Source organism: Lissotriton helveticus, chromosome 11 (assembly GCF_964261635.1).
Source record: "Lissotriton helveticus chromosome 11, aLisHel1.1, whole genome shotgun sequence".
NCBI lineage: Eukaryota > Metazoa > Chordata > Amphibia > Caudata > Salamandridae > Lissotriton > Lissotriton helveticus.
The window spans coordinates 1,170,075,521-1,170,097,605 of record NC_136072.1 but is presented as its reverse complement, the minus strand read 5'-3'; the positions used below and the strand labels follow the sequence as shown (position 1 = coordinate 1,170,097,605).

General features: G+C 45.0%; 1 protein-coding gene across 1 annotated transcript in view; it reads left to right on the top strand.

Moving 5' to 3' along the window:
• The window catches only part of LOC144791610 (matrix metalloproteinase-17-like), a 218,229-nt gene that overhangs the window by 130,869 nt on the left and 65,275 nt on the right, over nt 1-22,085 (top strand). The window contains exon 2 of the mRNA XM_078666338.1: nt 12,449-12,581. Within this exon, the coding sequence (XP_078522464.1) occupies nt 12,449-12,581 (133 nt within the window). The remainder of the gene's footprint in view (nt 1-12,448; nt 12,582-22,085) is intronic.

Sequence of the window (22,085 nt, the reverse complement as noted above, 5' to 3'; positions counted from 1 at the left end):
GACGTCAAAGGGCACACAGAACCTTCACAGGGGACATTTTATTCAGAATAAGAAAACTGTTTCTTTACGTCACTATCTCCAAAGATGGTGATCTGTGGTGGGCTGAGGGCGCTGTACTGAAGACTCCTGTGCAGCACTAGATTTGTTCTGCATTAAGCCTGCGCGTAGTTCGCGGAGTTCCGCTATGCTATGCAGAACTCTGCGAAGTGCAAAAAAAAGCCTCAGCCATGCCTTTGCCGAATCAAGCGGAGGTCTTGTCAAAGAATCCTTCTCTGATTACGTTGGCAGGAGTCTCGTCGTAGTATCCTCCTCTGAGGACCCAAGCGGAGGTCTTGTTGAAGCATCCTCCTCTGAGGATCTAAGCGGAGGTCTTATTGAAGCATCCTCTTCTGACGACCTAAAAGGAGGCCTCGTCGAAGCATCCTCCTTAGAGAACCTAAGCGGAGGTCTTGTTGAAGCAACCTCCTCTGAGGATCTAAGCGGAGATGTTGTTAAAGCATCCTCTTCTGAGGACCGAAGCAGAGGTCTCATCCCAGCATCGTTCTCTGCGGACCTAAGCGGAGGCCTCATCGAAGCATCCTCCTCTGAGAACCTAAGCCGAGGTCTTGTTGAAGCCACCTCCTCTGAGGATCTAAGCGGAGGTGTTGTTAAAGCATCCTCTTCTGAGGACCTAAGCAGAGGTCTCATCGCAGCATCTCTGCGGACCTAAGCGGAGGTCATCTTGAAGCATCCTCCTCTGAGGACCTAAGCGAAGGTCTCATCAAAGCATCCTCCTCTGAGGACCTAAGTGGAGGTCTCGTTTAAGCATCCTCCTCTGAGGACCTAAGGAGAGCTCTTGTTGAAGCATCCTCCTCAGAAACCTACGTGGAGGTCTTGTCGAAGCATCCTTCTCTGAGGACCTAAGAGCAAGTCTTGTTGAAGCATCCTCCTCTGTGGACTTAAGCAAGGACTTGCTGAAGCATCTGGGTACCAATGTTGAGCTCACACAAATGACCTTGACCAAAGTTCAGAGGAAACTTATTACTCTCAAGAACCCACCTCTGATGTCTCGATAGACTCCGTGTCTGACCTCATGGGGAAAGGTTTGAATCCCACCAGGTCCATCCGCCTTTCACCCTTCGGATGTTGATACAATGAGAACCATTCTGTTGGGTAACAATACACCTCTGTTATTCAGTGTTGAGATGCCCTTCGGGGTGACCGGGCACTTTATAAATACACTTCTGATGGTAAGAGGGCCACATGGGAGGGTGTAAATACTCTTAAAGCAACTAGATTCAGGATCTTTTACCTGCAATACTTGGAAACATTCAGACCGTAGCAGTATCAGTGCGATTCTCTTTTCTGATCTTATGGCATTAGCGCCTTTATTCTGCAGACGACGAAAAGGGTCAATCCTTTCTACCAACGACGAAGGAGACTGCATGATATGGCTGTTAAGAATCTCAAACATAATTTAATAATACAGCCTTTCGTTCTTCACGTCTCCGAGGAAAAAGTACTTAGGGGCATATTAGCAACGCTTTACGATAATTATTGCAAAGCGCGATTAGCGCTCATTTTTTTAACGCCGGCTATCGCTGTTTTTTATCGCGGAGATATCGCGTTATTAGCAACGCGTATCTCCAAGGCGATAAAAATTCCTGCCATAGCGGCGAAATGACTGATCATCGCTGGAAATCCAGGGATGAAATATCTGCGATAGTGAAATCCTTGGTAATAAGCCAAGGTGGACTCAGCCTGACAATCCACCTCCCATTGAAAAGGTGGCTAAGTCAGGTTTCAATCAGGCGTGAGGAACCAGCGATAATCGCGGTTAGCGCGACTTTTATTATCGCAACGCAGGCATTGGTAATAGGGGGAACTTGTCTTTGCAACTGTTTACATTTACTTTTAATGAGGAACGCCTACTTTGCAAGTCATAAGCGATAAATATCACTGAAACGCAAAGTGGCAAAAAAACAGGCGCTATTGCCAGTAAACTGTCGCTAACAGCTGTTAGCGACAGCTTGCTCATAGGGCGATATAAATATCTCCGCTTTAGCGGCAAAAAGTGCCGCTAAAGCGGCGATGTTGCCCTTGTTAATATGCCCCTTAATGTTTGCACAGGTAAATAGGCATTGGCAAAGCCAACAGGTCTGTGTGTAATGTGCGAAGGCGTGCAGCGTTAGCGCATTAGAGGGAGACACACAGCAGGGAGCCAGCAGGAGTGCACAGAAACAGCTATGGTTGCAAAGTAGTCCCTTGTGCAGTTCAATGCAAGCACTTGAGTGGAGGCGGAAGGCTACACCCACAAAGCCAATAGCATTAGGTGGGAGGTGTATACTCCTTCTAGCGAAGCCAAGAGTTGATTGACAAAGTCTCCAGCCATTGACTGAAAGAGACCGGTCAAAGAAAGCCAATAGATGAAAGAGGTGGAACCAACTCTTCGCACATTGTTAACAAAAAGTCTATTTGACGGCTTTGCTGTTAAAACCTAGACCTAAAAAGTCCTTTAACATTTGATGCAGTGTAAGACCAAGGGTTCTGGTAAGTAGTTGTAAAGTTCATTTTTTTACTTGTGTCCAAACATTTTCATGCTATAGAATGTATATTTGTGTCTTATTCTTTTCTGCCGCATTATATACAGCTGTAGTTGTCGTAAACTCAAAGGGTCTTGGCTCTTGGCTGACACCAGGCCAGTCTCTCCGTGGTCAGGGCAGGGGGTTCCTTCAGTTCCGGTCCAGTGACCCCGGCTCAGTGGTGTTTCCTCACGCGAGTGACAGGGGCAGTGAAGAGTGTAAAGTCTTCTGTGACAGTTTGGGGTCTGGGGGAGCAGCTGTCTCAGGGGTGCACCTTGGGACAGGCCTCTGAGTGCCCCTGGCCCTCCTGTCCGAGAGGGGTCTGTCCACACAGGCCCGGACTCCCAGACGCCTCGGTTCGTTGCCTCTGTTGGTATGGATGGCTTCCATTGCTCGTCCCCGGGGCCTCTGGGCGCTCGTGCGTGACACCGACGCTGTCAGGCGCTCCCCCGACGCAGCCTCCCCCACAAATAAAGAGACAAGTGACGGCCAGGAGCCGCCGAGCGCCTAGATCGAATTAGTCGCTATTGCGCGCGTCCAATCGATCGCCGAAGCGGGGCCCGTGTGTGGCAGGTGATTCCTCTGAAGCAATCAGGGGCCCTCACACGTCTAATGCCCCCCCCCCCCCAACGAGTCTGTTCTGCACAGATGCAAACCAGAGGCGGGACATGTGATGGGGACAAGCGCCGCGGCGGATGGCGCAAGCAAGCACGGGTACTGCAGCTCCGCCTAGAAGTGCAGGCAATATATTTATACAGCATTTATTTACGGCCGGCCCTCTGGTAGCACAGGTGAGGGGAGTTAGAGGTGAGGGAGAGTTACAGGTGAGGGAGAGTTACAGGTGAGGAGAGTCACAGGTGAGGGCCCCACAAACGCCAAGGGAGGGTGATTGCGTCTATGTTTGTTCAGCTGTGCGTGTTTGCACAGACACGTGCACATGTGTTTGCAGGTGTGCATAGGGTTGTGTGCGAAAGCCTACAGCTGTCTCAGTGTGCTCCCTTTGTACCTGTGCACGGGCGCAGGTGTGTGTTCTACGTAAGCCACCATGAATACATGTCCACCCCGTGGTTAATTTGTAAAACAGTAAGTGCCGGGGTCTTGCCAGGAGGCAGCTTGCACCGGCCCGTTTCTCCTGTTAGCGCCGCCTAAGACAGAACCAACTACTAACCATGAAAGTGGGGAGAGGGTGTGGCATAACGGCCAGAGTTGCGTAGTTTGAAGCTGGGGAACCAGGTTCGAGTCTTGGGGTCGGCTCAATAGCCTGTGATACTGGCCAAATTACATAATCTCCCATATATGAATGTGTCCTTAACTGGTGCTCATGAAAAGTGCCAGTGTTGATGATTAAGTGCTGCTGCTGAACACTGGAAACCACTGGCTCAAATTACGCACTGTTCCATCCTCATTTGGGCCAGTCTGTGTGTCTGTGTGTCAGTGTGTGCACTTCTGTTTGTTTGTTGTTGTGTGTGCGAGCAAGAGAGAAAGAGACGGACGGACAGACAGAGGCACAGGGCCTGATTTAGAATTCGGCGAATGAGAACACCCCGTCAAAAACACGACAGATATCCTGTCCGCCATTTTACGATCACGTTCTATCCTATGGGGATCGTAATACGGTGGACGGGATATACATCATGTTTGTGACGGAGTATTTTCTCCGCCGACTTCTAAATCAGGCCTACAGCATGTATGTACCTATATGTCCACAGGTGTGTGTATGGTGTATGACTGAGCGTTACTATGTGGGGAGAGGAGTTGGCCTAACGGCTGGGGCGGTCGACCTCGAATCTGGGGAACTAGAGGGCATATTACCAACGATTAGCGATATTTATCGCTAACGATGCTTAGCAACAAATTTTTTAACGCTAAGCATCACCGGAAATTATTGCAGAGATAACTTGCTATTAGCAAGGTTTATCTCGGAAGTGATAAAAATCCTTGCGCTAATTGCCAAATGAGAGATTATCACTGGAAAACCAACGATAATCTCTCGAAGTTTGGCGTTAGCTTGATGATAGGGGCTCACAAACTTCGCCATGATATCCACCTTCCATACGATATCATGGCTAAGTCACGAAAATACCAGGTGTAAAAAAAGCAGTGCTAACCGCGGTTAGCGCTGCTTTTTTTTGATCACTAACAGGGTTAGCGAAATCCTTGATAATAGGAGAAATGTCGCTTAACAACATTTCTCCTATTATTTTTCTCTGGAACGCCCCCTTTGCATCTCATTAGAGATGCAAGGGGAAGCGTAGAGAAAAAGGGTGCTAACATGCGAATTTGCGTGGTAGCACCCTGTTGCTGATAGGGAGATAATTTTATCTCCGCTTTCTTGGCTTTTAAAGCCAAAAAAGCGGAGATAAATCCCTTGATAATATGCCCCCTGGTTCGAGTCTCGGCAAAAACGCTGAACATCCTGTGATTCTGGGCAAATCACTTAATCTCCCCGTGCCTAATAAAAAATGAATGTGTCCTTGTGTAACGTAACTGGTGCTGTGTAAAGCTCTCTGATACCGGATTCGGGTCAAGTTTGCGCTATATAATACTCTGTAAAATTAAAAAAATTAAAAATGTTTGTGCCTACGTGGCTGGATATTTGAATGTGCATTCAGGAGTGTGTGCCTGTATTTCTGCAACTTTGCCTATGTCTGAGTGTGTCTTTGCTGTTGTCTATTTTCCTTTGTGGATGCAACCCGTTATGTGCGTGCCATGTGTGTGTCAGTGTGTGTCTGTGTGAGTCTCTGTGAGTGCTGTGTGTGCCTGCATAGCTGTTTGTGTGTTTGCCTTTTCTGTGTTCTTGTGTGTGTGTGTGGTTGTGTATGTGAGAACGTGTAAGAATCAGTGTATGTTGAAGCTGTGTGTGTGAGTGTGCATGCGCGTGCCTGCCGGTGTGTCTGTGTGGTTGTGTATGTGAGAACGTGCAAGCCCCAGCGTGTGTTGAAGCCGTGTGCTTAGTTGCGCGTGCGTGTGCGTGCCGGTGTGTCTCTCTCTGTGTACCAGTGTGTCTTTCTGTGTGGCTGAAGCTCTTTGAAGGACCCCGGGTGGCCGGTGACTAATGCCATCTCAGCTCCACGCTGAAGCACTAAACGAACGCGTCTGAGACTTGCAATAAATGGGTATTCCACCAAGCATGAAATATGGAGGCGCATAATCACCTGGGGGCAGCGGGGGAGGGGCAGGGAGCTGCTACCAGGCAGGGGGGGGGGGGGACAAGGTCACCTTCCGAGAAAACAATTAGGGCTGTTCAGACCTCCTGGTCTGTGGCTGGGAATGGATTTCATGTCTGACTGGGCCCCAGCCTCACCTATTGGGTCTGTGTGGGGGGGGGGGGGGGGGGAGGGGGGCGCCTCCACTATTCTTTTGTTGATTTTTTTTTTAAACGGCTTGAAATGAAACATAAAACTTTATGGTACATTCCATCTCTACAATGTTTCACTGGCTTTCATCATTACTTTTATTTTCTTCACTGAGTTTGTAGAGGCGTCTGCGGCAAAGGCCGGTGTCCTTGGCACGCGCCGTGCAGCTGCCGCGCGGCCTCATTGTGTGCCGGGGCTCGAGTCGGGGTACCACGCCGGTGGACGGCGTCCCCCCACTTATTTTACCGTGGGGACGCCATCCCCCCTGCCAACCAGCTGGACTCTTTGGCATCTCTGGGACGAGGAGCTCAGCACCTTTCGTGACGGCACTTCCTGTTTTGACGTCACTTCCGGTGACAGCGTCCCCCTACTTCTTTTTTTACGACTTGTGCCCTGGCCGGGACATATGGGCCCAAAACGAACGGCCATACCCAGACACTGCCTTTTGTAGTACGTAAACTGGTACTACAGTAGCACTACTTACTTTCCACAAAATGCTATTCACAAACCTACAAGTGTAAATTTCCACTTCTTATATCTTTTCTATGCTGAGAGCCTCACGCTTGTAAGTTTAGTTCATAACAGTAAATGTGGAAGGGACCAGGGTAGTGGGGGTAAAAAGAGGAATACTTACTACTACAGGGGAGAGGTGTAGGGAGGAGTAAGGCAGGGTATAGTGAGGGCGAAGGAGGTATTTAGGGAGGGACAGACAGTAACCCACAAAAAAATAAGCCCAGAGCTATTCAGAAACTGCACATCTAAAGTTACTACAGCCCAAAAGACCCAGCACCAGAGTAAATGTACTCCAGCTCTGACCTGGAGAAAGTCCACCGCTACACATGGCCAACCACTGGTACTGTAATTAGATATACACGGAAGGGTTTTTAATACACAGATTCTTTCGGGCGCTCTGCCTACAGTGTGCGCAATGCTTGTAGTAGCTGTAGGAAATGGGAGTGGTGCAACTGGCGAGCGGAAGACCCTATCACCGCTCCAATAGTGTGCTAGAATTAACTAACATACACAAAAACATAATATACCAAAATGTCCAAATTTGGAACACGGCGACCCGGGAAGAAACGGATCGGCTACACTACTCGTCTGATCCAAGACACACAATTCCGGAGCTATCCACTCTAGGCTTTGTTTCGCCACACATCCCGGGCGTACTGCACAGGAGCTACACATCTCCAGTGCGATCTCCGAGGAGAGACACGCTTATACTTCTTGATGCAACGAGGATACATTCCGTTGGGAACACATATCCACGGGACGTATTGTCGTAATTAGTTTTCTCTCGAAGATACTACTTAGTATTGGTCACGAGCCCCGCTGGGGCGGAAGTATCACCAGTGGTGCGACCTTGTATCTTTTGATTTCTGCATCATAGCCCAGAGGAGTCGCGAATATAATGTTTGCACGCGACGAAACACGTGTCGGCTGGTTGTGGAATAAAATCTGAAAACACATCAACAAACGCCAAGATATTGCATTATTATGTTTTGTTGTCCTTGGCGTTTCTACGGGTGTCACTAAACGGAGACACGACTGTAAAAGAAACTTTTTGTGTGTGTGCATAGGCATTTTGGTACACTGGTACTTTAACACCCTCCCGTACAAATAATGAGGCAATGACACAAAATAATACCCAATCAGCAATAACGTTAAAATAATGAATTTATTTCAACTTTTTATAAATATATTTAAATTCATGTTAAAATATATATCTAAATACAAAATAAATATAATTTTATGGTAAAATATTTTGAAAACCTTTTTCTATTTAAAATATCTGTAATTTAATGAAACACATTGTTTAAAATGAATTATTTACATATTGTTTTGACTTTTTAATACATGAGTAAATGTAAACATTGTACTTTGGATTGGATTTTTAAAAATAAATCTTTAAAATTACATTTAATCCTAATTTGAATGTAATACATTTAAATTAATTTAGCATTTAATTCAAAATGAAGTCACTAGTGCTGTAGCATTTTTTTTATTTTGTTCAACATTTAAAATAAACACATACATAAACGTATTTTACTGTAATGTTTATTTACAATTGTTTTTTTATTTCCCTATACTTTACCAAAGGGAGATGTCTGCTCCAGTAGTGGAGAGCTCTGCCTGTATGCGAAATGTCAGTAGTAATATATTTACATTACTAATTTAATTTTAAATTAAATATGTAATTAATTTAAATATATTAAAATACATTAAAATAATTTCCAAAGATGTATTTTTAAAATGCCAGCCTTGGTCACGCTATCCTTCAGCAGCATATATTTATAGATTTTAATGCAAGCAAGCCTGCATGCTTCATTCGTAATGTGGCTGCTTGTGTGGTCAGGCTACTAGACAGAACCAGGTGCTTAGTTTTCCCTTTCCCTGTAGTATTTTTTTTAATACCCAGAAACAGGTGCCACTTATCACACCTGGCCAAAACAGAAGAGGAACCCAAAAGACCCTGGGCCTGATTTATGAGGCCTTGCGTCAGTTTTGCGCTTCTGATGCGTCACTTTTTGTGACGCATCGGCGGCGTAAAACATGCCTCCTGTTGCGCACTATTTACAAAGTGACGCATCTAAGCAGATGCGTCACTTTGTAAACTCCAGCGCTACATTCTACCTGCGCCAGGTATAATGTATGCAGAGGGGGCGTTCCCCCGCAAAAAGCCTCGTAATAGTGACGCAGTGAAATCTACGAGATATCAATGCGTCACTTTTAGGACGCTGTTGCGTCAAAATCTTGTGCCTGCCTCACAGCAGGCGTAACACTGACGCAAGCACTTTCACATGGGGCTTTCCCCATGTAAAAGGACGCATTGCTGGAGTTGCGTCACTTTTGTGACACACTGCAGCAATGCGTGACTTTTGCGATTACAGATACGTCAGAAATACTGACGTATCTGTAACTCCATGCGCCATGATGCGTCATACTGTAAATATGATGCATCATTGGTCTCGCAAGGAGGGCGCAGTGAAAAGTGACGCATCGCTGTTTTCACGCAGCGATGCGTCACTTTTCATAAATGAGGCCCCCTGCATTTTGGTTTGGACCCAGCTTCCCATCATCCTTTGGCAAGCCTGATGAAGCCAATATCCCGATGGGTGTCGTCTCCGAGCCATGGTGGCTTTCGAAGGACTGCGGATGTTTGTAGATGGACGGCTGGATACCAAGGGAATTCACCCACCAACGACTCGGTTGGTTCTCCATGGGTAGTACCTCCAGGCTCTGAAACAGACTGCTATTCCTGTCTGTGCCAAGGATTGGAGAACTGCCCATCTGAAAATCAGGAATGCAAGGAACACCCACAGATTCTGCCTGGGGAGCTTTGAGATGCAGATGTTATACACTTGAATAATGAGCCATGAATGTGTAAACAGCAGGCTAAAAAAACGGAAGAGTTTTGCGGCATCATACCAGTCATGTTATGTTATGTTATATGGTTTATAGAGCGCACAATTGCCCCAGCGAAGAGGCGTCCCGGCGCTAATCCCAAGTGAAAAACAGAACTTTGCAAGGATTCCATGACCTGGTTGAGATGACACTTTGCTCGTTAGGTGTTCACCCTCTTGTGTCAATTTGTGGTGCCGTCATAATTCAGCGGTTTGAAATGACTCTAACTGTCCTTGCTCCGTACTCCTATATGTATGTTCATTAACCTCACCCCACCAACTAGATGCATAAAAGCAAGGTTAGAATGAAAAGGTATTTTCAAATCAAAAGCATCAGAACCTGTGTTTCAGCTCTTTAGTGCTAATCTTACACACAAATACAACTATGGCTTTAAATCCATTTTTAGGTCTCGACTAAAGCAGTGCATATGTTTCAATGGAGAGACATATTGTTTTCTGTTAGTGGACTTAGAGACCACCCTTTGCTTACCATTGGTTGTCTTCATTGCCACTCGCATTTGCTTGCTTCTTATTGGTTCACTGCTGAGTAGGCTTCCTTCCTCTTTGTGTGCTTGTCCCAACACTGGAGCAGAGATGCCTAACTTGTGTCTTATCAATGGTCATTATTTTAGGTGCAAATTTTTCTTTGTGTTTATCGACTCTACCAAAGTGCATCTGGTGTACTTGTACCAACTCCAAGGTTCCTCCCACCTGTCATTCTTCCCTTCCGCTGGCCGCTCACACCAACCCACCCGTCTCCTCCTTCCATTCCATTCCCTGTGATGCTACCCCCACTGACCCACCCGCCTTCCTGCCCTTCAGTTCGCTGTAGTTTTGCCCGCTACCACTCACCCACGCTCCTTCCCTTCTGTTCCATCATCCTTGGCATTGCCATGTACCACCCACCCACCCTCCTTCCGCCTCTTCTGTTGTCCATAGTGTTGCCCTTTTCCAACCACTACCCTTCCTCCCCTCCCACTCACCCTCCTGGCTTCCATTGTCTCTGGTGTTGCCCCCTACCACCCATCCTCCTTCGTCTGGGCCGGCAAACATCTCTCAGCTTGGCGGGCGATGACTTGCTAAGAGCAATGGAGTGCTTCCATCCATCGCAACGACAGGGTAAATTCCCATCCACCAAACTATACATCATGCTAATAGTATTGACACCATGAAAAACGACTTGATGATTATAAATGGCAGACCCTGGCCTTACGGGCTGGATGGAGGCGCACTCTTGCATTGTTGCATCAACTTGAAGACGGTGGAATTGACAAAAAAGTTTCGTACAAAATGAGTATTGATGCTCTGCGCTTAATGCCTACAATTGAGCTCTGTATAGAGTTTGTATCTTTGATGTGAACATTTACTGCTGTAAAGCGCTCTGATACCTTCGGGTCTAGCTAGCGCCATACAAATCTCTTAAATAAATAATAATGTTTGTCTTTCTCTGTTTGTTTCTTTATGTTAACACAGAGAATACAAATAAATTAAAAAAAAATTAATGCAGCCTTATGGGCATTTCTTCTGTCTGAACCTTAAGATCAGTGAGCCTGATTCACAGAAAAAAAACTTAAGACAAAATCCTAAACTTACTACTTTTGGTATTTACAGAAGTTAGGATTTTGTTTTAAGTTTGTCTTAAGACAAACTTAAGACAGACTTAAGTTAGGATTTTGTCTCAGTCTGTCTTAAGTCTGTCTTTAGTTTGTCTTAAGTTTGTCTTAAGTCTGTCCTAAGTCTGTCTTAAGTCTGTCTTAAGTTTATCTTAAGTCTGTCTTAAGTTTGTCTTAAGTTTGTCTTAAGTTTGTCTTAAGTCTGTCTTAAGTCTGTCTAAAAGTCTGTCTTAAGTCTGTCTAAAAGTCTGTCTTAAGTCTGTCTTAAGTTTGTCTTAAGTCTGTCTTAAGTCTGTCTTTAGTTGTCTTAAGTCTGTCTTAAGTCTGTCTTAAGTCTGTCTTAAGTCTGTCTTAAGTCTGTCTTAAGCCTGTCTTAAGTCTGTCTTAAGTCTGTCTTAAGTCTGTCTTAAGTTTGTCTTAAGTCTGTCTTTAGTTTGTCTTAAGCCTGTCTTAAGTCTGTCTTAAGTTCGTCTTAAGACAAACTTAACTTCTGTGAATATCAAAAGCAGCAAATTTAGGATTTTGTCTTAGGTTAGTTCTGTGAATCGGCCCCTCTGTAACCTGAATGGTAGTGCGAGTATCTGAGCATGTAATATCTGGCTAAAAAGAGCGATAGCTCCGATATCTAACTGAGCGACACTGTGGGCCTGTTTCAAAAAGAGTTTTTTCCATTCGTAGGTGTAAATAACACCTACTGATAGATAAGTAGTTGGTCCCATGTGGCATTTCATTGTCTTACCTTCAAGTTGATTCAGAGTTAGAACCTAAAATATATTTATAAAGACAGGATGGAAAAGTAAAGGGAGGTGGAAGGCAGAAGTCACTAAACATGATAAGAGGCCATGTCAAGCAGTGTATCTAAATGATTCGAGACACCTTTAGACCTATGGTTTTTAAGTCAATTTTTAGGGAAATTGAACAAAAGAAATGGGTTGTTCTAGTCGCATTTTAAGAAACCCCCCCAACACTTTTGGGCATGATCAGATTCCTTTGACACACCATAAACGAATAGACATATTTAGTAAGTACCCCTTCAGAACAATATGTAAAAATTAATGCTTTGTAGCAAATTTATTGCAAAATTGTGCCATAAAATCCCAAATTTGTGCCATATTTCTTGCATTTTACTGAGGGAGAGCCCAAGGCCCGACTCACTACCTGAACATTTCCTGGGGAAGATGATTTTGCACTTAATGAAAATAGTTCTGGCTCTTTATGATACTCTGTCCACCCCCTCCATGGAAGGCAACACATTTCACCACTACATTTCTGTCAATATTTCACCAATATGTGACTGGAGCAAGGGTCATTTTTGGGGTATCTAAATGGCCAAAGAGAGGACCAACTGGAGCAGCGTGTTTCATGATTCGCATAGTGCTAGGCGGGACAGTCAACCAGGGTTTGGTAAATTTGACAAGTGGGAGCAGACAGGGTGTGGGACTTCCATGGTGTTGATGATGGCAGGTCTGGCAATGCACTAATGTCTGTGAGTTTTGATTCCTTGTTCCCACCAGGACTGGTTGGCAAGGTTCGGATACCTACCTCCACCGGACCCGGTCAGCGGGCGGCTGCAGACGCAGGAGGAGCTGATGAAGGCCATCAAAGCCATGCAGCAGTTTGGGGGTCTGAAGGCGACGGGCGTGCTAGGTAAGATTCAGAAGGGATTTACTTCGACAGCCGTGAGAAGCAAAAAAGTACACCAGTGTCTTCCTTCCATGCTTAAATCATGGCATTCCCAAATGGTGTTATATTCAATTTTCCCAGACCCCCAACAGATTAATGGTAGCTAAGGGAGAGGTGATTACCCACCCTGATCAGATCATTGCAAATTCATACTGATTGAACTCTACACAGCTCACATAGCTGAAAGGCAATGTTGGAACACATGTACACATGCCACCTGTTGAAAGAGCAGGAAGAGCGCCTCCATGTTAGACCATCCAAACATGCACCACCTTATTGGAATATGTGTACGCACACCATCATGTAGAAAGGTCAGTGTGAATGCGACATGTCAAAAGATCATTACACTGACCCTACGTTGGAATATATGTATTTAAGCCACCATGTTGGAAGATCAGTAGACTGACCATCATGTTTGAAGATCTGTGCGCGTGCCACCTTTTTGGAAGATCAGTGCATTCACAATCATGTTAAAAGATCAGTAGACATGCTGACCATGTTAGAAGATCTGTGCATGCGCTACCATGTTGGAATATCAGTACGCTTAACACCATGTTAGAAGACCTGTACCCATGCCACCTTGCATGGCCCCATGTTGGAAAATCTGCACGCTCACCAACATGTTAGAAAATATGTTTGTGTGCCACCATGTTGGAAGATCTGTTCATGCACCACATTAGTACGCTCACCACCATGTTAGAAGATCTGTACGCACGCCCCCATGTTGGAATATTTGTACGTGCACTGCCATGTTGGAACATTAGTACGCTCACCGCCATATTAGAAGACCTGTAAGCTTGCCACCATGTTGAAGATCAGAAGGCTCATCTTGTTAGAAAATCCGTTCCCACGCCACCTTGCATGGCACTATTTTGGAATATCTGTACGCTCACAATTATGTGCAACGGTATGTATGCGTGCCACCATGGTGAAAGATAAGTACGCTCTCCACCATGTTGGAATATTTGTACGTGTGCCACCATGTTGGAACATCAGAACGCTAACCACCAGTTAGAAGATCTATACGTGCATCATCTTGTTGAAAGATCAATCAGCCCACAGCCCGGTTGGAAGAATGAGTAGTCTTGCCACTGGTTGGAAGATCAGTAGCGCCACTGCCATGTATGTCACCTTCATCGTGAAGGGGCGGCACGTGCACTGCTACATTGGAAGATCTGTACAGGCATCAATGTCAGAAGAGCAGTCTACCTGCCGACATGTCAAAAATTGTTACCAATGCCGCCATGTTGGAAGATCAGTATGGAAGAAAGGGAGTCTTTGACAAGTTATGGTAAGCAGTTGTACAAACTGGATGACCTAGTGCTTAGAAGCAGACTGGCCTATCCTAGAGTCCATGGGAGACCGGTGCCTCGTAAGGGAAAGCATCGTTTGGGAAGAATCCATCACACCTGTAAGTCTGTAGAGAGCGGGGACAGTCGTCACACAGCAGGGTCATTCCTGTTAATGACCGGTGAGGCTGGGCCATATTAAGACAAATCAGGATCATCTTTGAAGGTCTAAAGATGGCTGAGTCTAGTTCACCCCAGAAAGGCCTGCCCAGAACAAACACAGGCAGACACATGTCAGAAGAAGGGGAGGAGATGGAAAGCATGAGAGAAAGACCATCCCAGAGCAAGAAAGCAAGAGAGACACAGGAGAAGGGGGAGAGAGGCTATCTCAGAAGCCTGAAGACTGGGCTAGATGAGGATGAGAGGGGAAGGGGGCAGGAAGGTCTTTAGAGGGAGAGACACATAATGAGAGAGAGAGAGATAATGCTGCATAAACAAAGAGAGAAGCAGGTAAGCAGAGAGGCAAGGAAAGCGAGAAAGTGGGTCAAACAGGTGAGAGGGAGGAAGGAAGGGAGCTAGAGAAAGAGAGAGAGAAGTTCAGACAGTGTGAGCTAAGAAGGGTGGAACTGAAACCAATCCTGCTGCACTTAAAGGCTGAGCCTTACCGATATGCCCGGGGCCTGACGCTATTTACAAAGATTGTTCACTGACCCAATGGCTCCACTTCACTGCAAGCAAGATACTGTGAAGATTATTTCTATTATTACTTTTTTTTTGTAAAGCGCACCTATCACCCAGCAGGCATCTTGGTACTGGTAACTGCCAGTGGATAATTAAAGAAACATCTTATCATGGATGTACGTTGTTACAACGCATGCTTTTACTACGCATGCCTTTACAACGCAGGATTTACAACGCATGTCGTTACAACGACTTGCGTTGGGGGGTGCTGGATAGTGAATAGTTAATTTACTATTCCAACTCCAGTCCCCGTGGATAGTAGGGAAGGTGTTGGATAGTAAATTAAACTATTACCTATCCTAGAGCGCCCCCCCAGCGCAATTCGTTGTAATGACTTGCGTTGTAAATCCTGCATTGTAAAGGCACTGCGTGGTAAAAATTGCGTTGTAAAGGAAGTTTCCCTCTTATCAGGCGCCCATGCCGTAGGCAAGAACGGAAATGGCCTGCAGACCCTTGCCCAAGGGAAAAAGCCAAGCAGAAATCTTTCCTGCAGGGCTACAAACACGCCATCTTTCAGGCCAAATCCCGTTTTCTCACTGATAAGATAGTGTCGGCAGACAATTCCACCAGCATGCTATTCAAAGTCATGAAGGAGATAACTGAGCCCTGGGACACAGCTCTTGAACCCTTGCCAAGACTTCTGTGACAGAGTAGCACTCTACTTCCTGGAGAAAGTCCTTAAGATCTTTCATGAGTTCACCCCGACTGCAGAGGATGGACCGATCACAGAGGTAGCCATAGGGGAAAATGAAGAGCCATCTAAGGGGAAGCTTGGCCAGGTTCTCTGGAAGTATGCCCTGTCCTTCTTTCCATTAATCGCAGCTCTACAAACCAAGGAACTTTTACTTGGTCGAAAGTCCGGAGCTCCCTCGGACCCTTGTATGCCTTCCACACTCAGACTTGCCCCGGACTTAATAGCCAACTCCCTGTGCAAGGTCTTCAATAACACACTACTGTCCGGCAACTACCCAGCCACCTGGAAGGAAGCAATTGTCTCACCTCTTTCTTAAAAAAAACAAGGCTGATCCTTCAGAGTTGCAGAACTTTCGACCTATCTCCCTTCTTCCCGTCCCGGCCAAAATCCTGGAAAAATTCATTGATGTTGAGCTGATAAAACACATTGAATCCCAGGAAATCCTTGACAGCCGGTCATAGCACAGAATCAGCCTTGGTAGCTACCACTGACTGTATCCGCACGTAGGTTGACCAACGCGGATCTGCAGTGCTGATTTTGCTTGACCTCTCGGCGGCATTCGATACCATCTCTCCAGTGCGCATGATTCAGCGACTGCGGGAAGCAGGAGTCACTGGGGGGGCCTGTGGCTTCTCCACTCTTTCATGCCCGGCAGAACTCACACCGTCAGTTGTGGAGGCTTTAAAGCAAAGGCCTTTGGCCTTCCCTGTGGTGTCCCCCAGGGATCTTCGCTTAGCCCCACTCTTTTTAATCTCTATTTGACCCCCTGGCAGAGTTGGTGAGATCGTTCGGTTTCCAGGTGCTCTCCTACATGGATGACACACAAATCATTGTTTCTATATCTAATGATTTGCAATCGGTTGGCCAAAAGTGTAAACAATGTATGTCCAGCATTGTACGCTGGATGAAGGACAACTCATTAAAAATGAATGTGGACGAAACTGAGGTGCTAGTTTTTAGACAATAGAATTCCATCTGGTCTAATGCCTGGTGGCCTGCAGATTGTGGTCCCCTTCCTGTACCAGTCAAAACTGCAAAAAAATCTGGGGCTCATCTTCGACAAGGGCCTGTCCCTTGATGCTCAGGTTAACCGTACAGTCAGTACCTGTTTTTACATCTTAAAAATCCTGAGGAAAGTACTGCTGTATATTCCATCGGAACTACACCGGCCCACTATTATCGCACTAGTCACCTTCCAGCTGGACTACTGCAATGCTCTGCACCTTAACATCAACACAGGATCCCTGAACAAGCTTCAGGTGGTACAGAACGCTTTGGCAAGGCTGATTCTTAACATCCCGAAGTATCAGTTAGTCAGGGAAGGAATTCGAGCCGTGCATTGGCTTCCCATCAGAAAGCGCATTTCCTTCAAGGTTCTGAATTTGGTACAAAAGGCCATGCATAGCAATGGTTCGCCATACTTAAAAAACATGTTTCAGTGGTACACTCCAGGGAGGACCTTGAGATCCTCCTCTCTAAAAAAACTGGTTTCTCCCAGATTTTGCAGGTCCAAATGGGGCGGTCGATCCTTCTCTGTTGCAGCCACCGAACTTTGAAACTCCTTGCCCCGTTCCATTTCCACGGTGGACTCGCTTGCGGCCTTCAGGAAACTTTTGAAGACCTGGTTATTTGCCTCCACACTGGATGTTGGTGCTCTCTCTCCTCCCTGTTCACTTAACACCTTGACACCCTTGGGTATAAGTGCGCTTTATAAATATTATCCTATACTATCCTATCAGTTCTAGTTGGTGAGTCATTTCTGATATTCATCTATTTTCAGGGTTAGAGCCACGTTTTCAGGTTCTTTTGAAATTCAGTAAATTAGTATTTGTTCTTAGGGAGGGTGGGAGTTTGTTCCAGAGTTGACCAGCCTGGACCTGGAAGGTTCTGCCTCCATATCGTATATTTTAAACGGTGGAATCGATATAACACCAGCCTTAAGGTTGTGCCGGTACTTATAGTTTAATTATATATTGAAGGGCTTTTGGTCCAATATTATTTATGATCCTGTGTGTGATACACATGGCCTAAAAGATGCTACTTTCTTTGACTGGCAGCCAATGTAATTATTTTAAGGTTTTCGTAGCGGATTCCCTTCTCTCTTTGTTTAGAGCAAGTTTGGCCGCAAGAACTTGGAACCTTTGGACTTGTTTGAGGAGATAATCTGGGCTACCTAGTAACAGTGGGTTGCATTAGTCCAGTCTGCTCAATATTGAGGTTTGCATCATAAGTTTCCTGTAGAGTTGGATGACCAGGGGGATTATTTTTCTCAGATTCCCAAGTAGTCCGTTGCATGTGCCTCCTGTTTTGTTGACCTGGGATTCCATTGAGAGTGTGCTGTCGAACTGACTACCCCTGTTCCAAACTGGTCCCGGTGTGTCCAGGCCTGGGTTGTTTGCCTCTGGTCAGAAGTTGCTTGGCAGTTGTTGTATAATCTCCGTTGCATAGCATAGGAATTCAGTTTTGTCCCCATTAAATTTTAGCATGTTGTCATCCAACCCTTCAGACATTTGTTTAAGGCAGGCGTAAAGATTATTGAGTTGGGTAGGGTCGGATTTGTCCAGGGACATTATTAATAGTGTGTCGTCTGTGTAGTTTACCACTGATATTCCAAACAATTTTACTAGTCTTAAGAGTGGTCTTAGATATATATTAAACAGCATGGGGCTCAAGGTTCAATTTCTTTATAGTACGAGGTAAATGGGGAAATGAAATTTCCTGTAGTCCATTTGCTAGAAAGGACTTCAGCCAGTTAAGCATAGTGCCTCTTGCACCAGACTAGTGCAGGCGTTTGATCAGGAATTGGTGGTTGGCAGTGTTGTATGCTGCGGATAGGTCTAGCAGGATCAGTACTGTACTTTGACCGCTGTCAACTCCCATTCTTATTTCTTTCGTGGCCATGATCAGTGCAGTCTCTGTTCCATGGCCAGGTCTAAAGCCCATCTGTTCTGGTTCTAATTGATTGTTTTCTACAAGGAAGCCAGCTATGGTCTTACTAAGGTATTTTTCTAATATTTTGATTGGGAAGGGGAGCCTTGAGATAGGGCGATGGTTGTTTGGCTCTTAACTATCTGCCAGGGGCTTCTTCGGGAGTGGAGTTACCAGTGCCTTCTTCCAGGCTGCTGGCACCATCTCGGTACTGAGTGATTGACTGCAGATTAGTCGAAGAGCAGGGAAAAATTTGTTCTCTCTATTTTTCTATATCCCTACTAGAATGGGGTATAAAGGGGATCCTGAGGAGATTCAGAAGGCCGGGTCTCTGACCTTTATTTCGTCTAACCGGGCAACTGTTTCTAGGCTTTTTTTTTGTAATGGACCGGTTATGGATTCGATCTGGCTTTTTGATCGTTACATCAGTTTTTCTGTTTTGGTTAAATTGATTTTTATTTTGTATGCCTGTTATAATCCAATCAATTTTGTCGTGGAAGTAATCTGAGAGGCTGTCACATAATTCTTGTGAGGGTATAATATTTTGTTTTATACAATCAGGGGTGGTTAGCTCTTTTGCCAACTCAAAAACGTTATTTGATTTGTTGGATGCTTCCAGAATAGTGGAGGAGAGGTAGGAGGATCTTGCCTTTCTTATTTTTATCTTATATTCCTCATAGGCCAGTTTAAATATTATTTTGTCCTCATCCTCATAAAATTGCCTCCATTGTCTCTCCAGTTTTCTGCATTTTAGCTTTAGTTCCCTCGAGGATTCTGTGAACCACAGTGCATAATTCCTAGGTTGGTTCTTGATTTTTTTTTAGTGTGACTACCTTATCTAGGGTATCTACAATCGATTTTTTGTACTGTGGGTAGTTCGCCTCTAGGGTAGTAGAGACCACAAAGCAGGTTATAGTATCAAATATTGTTTTATTTCCAGGGTTTTTTAGCTTGCCCCGTGGTCTTTTTTAGAGTTAGATTTTTGTGGATGTTATTTTCCTTGTTTACTTTTGATGGTAGTTTAACTGCTGAGAACGGCCCCTGGCCGTCCCACGAGACCGTCCAAACCCCGCCCACTGATTAAAATGCCCGCATCGCGGCCGAATTTGCGCCGCTGTCAACGGGTTAACTGATCATATGGTGGTCTGACCAATCGACAGGGATATAGGTATTTATCACTATCTTGTCTGGGGGAGCTAGAATTAGGTCCAGGGGGTGCCTACAGACATACATGGGTTGGACCTCTGACCTGTTGAGTTAGGCCCATACATTCGTATACGTTTGGGGGGTCCCCTGTTTGACTTTGAAGGGGATTTTGGGCCCAGATATTGAAGTCACCTAGAATCAGCCAGTTGGAGTAGGATATTACAAAACTGTCTGTTGTTTGTAGGAAGGGTTGGATAAAGTCTTTTATCGGCCCTTAGGGTCTATAACATGATAACAACTGATACAGGGGCCCTAACTGTACGTGGACCTAGGTCGGTTATGAAAATGGTGAACCCCTATGTCCTCACAATAATTGTGATTTCCTACAATCAATCAATCAATCAACATAATTTGTAGAGCGCGCTACTCACCCGCTAGGGTCTCAAGGCGCTGGGAGGGGGGCGCCGCTACTGCTCGAATAGCCAGGTCTTGAGTTGTTTCCTGAAGGAGAGATGGTCCTGGGTCAGCCATAGGTGGGTCGGGAGGGAGTTCCAGGTCTTGGCCGCTAGGTAGGAGAAGGATCTTCCTACTTATGAGACTTGTTCTATAGGCTCCCAGGAAGTTGATTGAGCTGATAATCACCATCGGTCACAGTAAAAGTGGTGATCTGCAAAACTGCACATTCAGAAACACTTGGTTATGTCACAAACCTTCTGCCCTGGTTAGTTTTTTCATATTTTAGGTGCTTTTTTATGTCGATCTAAGCAAGCAGTTGGTCATTTTGTGGCCCTGATGAAGACCGGACAAATGAACCACTGGGTCAAAACATGTTGACTTCTCTCTAAGGAATGTATTTTCTGTGCACACAACAACAAAAAACGGTCAACAAACAACGTTCATATTTGCAATTTCCTAATAAAGAAACCTCTTATCAATAGGATCGCCCCTTGCACTTGCCTGGTTCTGAAGCTGCCTGCAAATAAACAAATTAAAATTATCCATTCATTTTTATGCCTTCTTACAAAAGAAATTGATAAAGAACAGACAACTAGTGTAAACCTTTTATGATGAGTTTTTTTTTGTGAATATTTTATTTTGCAGATAGTCTGTTTTTAATGTGATGTCTGTCATCTTTGTGTGATTGAATACATTGCGTTTATTTTCCACTGTTTACCCTGGTCTTTTGTATTTAGTGCAGTTTAATAATAATTCTTTGTAGTTCAATATAATAATAATTCCTTGAAAAAAACCAGTATTTTTCTACGTTAACATTTTTTTTGTTATAAATGCAAAAGGCTGATTGGATCGATATGTTTTTAGTGATTAGATTTTTGAGCTAGAAAGAAGATATAATTACAACAATCAAGTCCAGAAGCATGTATTGGATGCAGAATGAGTGGTTTGTGCCTCCTCATTAAATATAAGGTCTCACCCCGATTTCTCTGGTCGCCTGCACCTGTTGTAGTGTAGTTCCTATTATCCCAATAGGCTCTGCGCATTGGAATAATATCTTCAATAGTATAGACGTAGGACAGAAGTTAATTAGGTCTTCTACTGACGATATTAGACTTAAGTTTTGTGTGCTAGCTAGCTCAGAGGTCACTAGAAACTTTCTCGAATAAGCGAGGAGGAGTTTAACCTCCCTGGATAGACAAGAAGGGATTTAGTTTCTGACAACCATAGAACATGACAACTTTGCTCTCCCTGATCAAGAGTATAGCTCCAGAGTCGTGTGAAAACAAAAGACAACTATTTTACTCAGTCAGTACGTGCATACTTAGTTCCACCAGATTGTAGAGAAATAAGAGATGGGCGTGTTTCAATAAAAAGATGTTATTTATTGATCAGTCTCTTTTTCTCATACAAGAGAAATGAATCGCTACAGTAGCAATACTTAAGGTTAAGTAAAGTGCATACAGTAAAAGCAGGATTATAAAATAATACTGTAAAAGCATTGATATGGTTTCTTAGCCATATGATACTTTAAAATGGATAAAAGATATACATACATATATACATTGACTAATCGTACTCAACTGGTGCTTCTAATTACGCCTACCCCGGTGTACCTGACCTAAGCCTAATACGTGGGAAGGAGTAAGTAAGTAGCAGTTTAAGTTAAGTTTGTTTGGCCAAGAATCTGACTCAAGAATTCTCTGTAAGGGGTTAGTTATTTCAGTACCTGGGATTTATAAGGCAGGAGGGCTGGTATCTCTCTCTCAGGACTCGGTATCCCAGTTACCCGCGAAGGTAAGCTGGAAACGCCGGAGGCTGGATTTCTCGGCAGGAGAAAAGACAGCGTCTCTCGCAGCGCGTCAAAAAGGGAGGGGCAGCGTCCGTGGGCTTCCTGCATCAGCTGGGCTCTCCGGCAAGTAGCGCTGCTCCAAGCTCATCACCACCGTGTCTTTGCTTAGGGCAGCGTTGGTATATTTATACCTGAAAGGTGCCGTGTTTGACTTAAGGATGGGCATAATACGTCAGTAAGGATGTCATAAGAACTGGTCGTTCTTGCATTCTTTACATGAGTTCTTGAACGAAATCAAAACAATAGCTACGGGGGATTTCCCAGGTTTGCTGGAGGTTTGGTTTGTTTTGAGAACTCGGTGTGCTTTCTAGGGGGCTGGAGGAATAGGGCTTGCTTAATGTGACAGCATGCGCTATGAATTAATC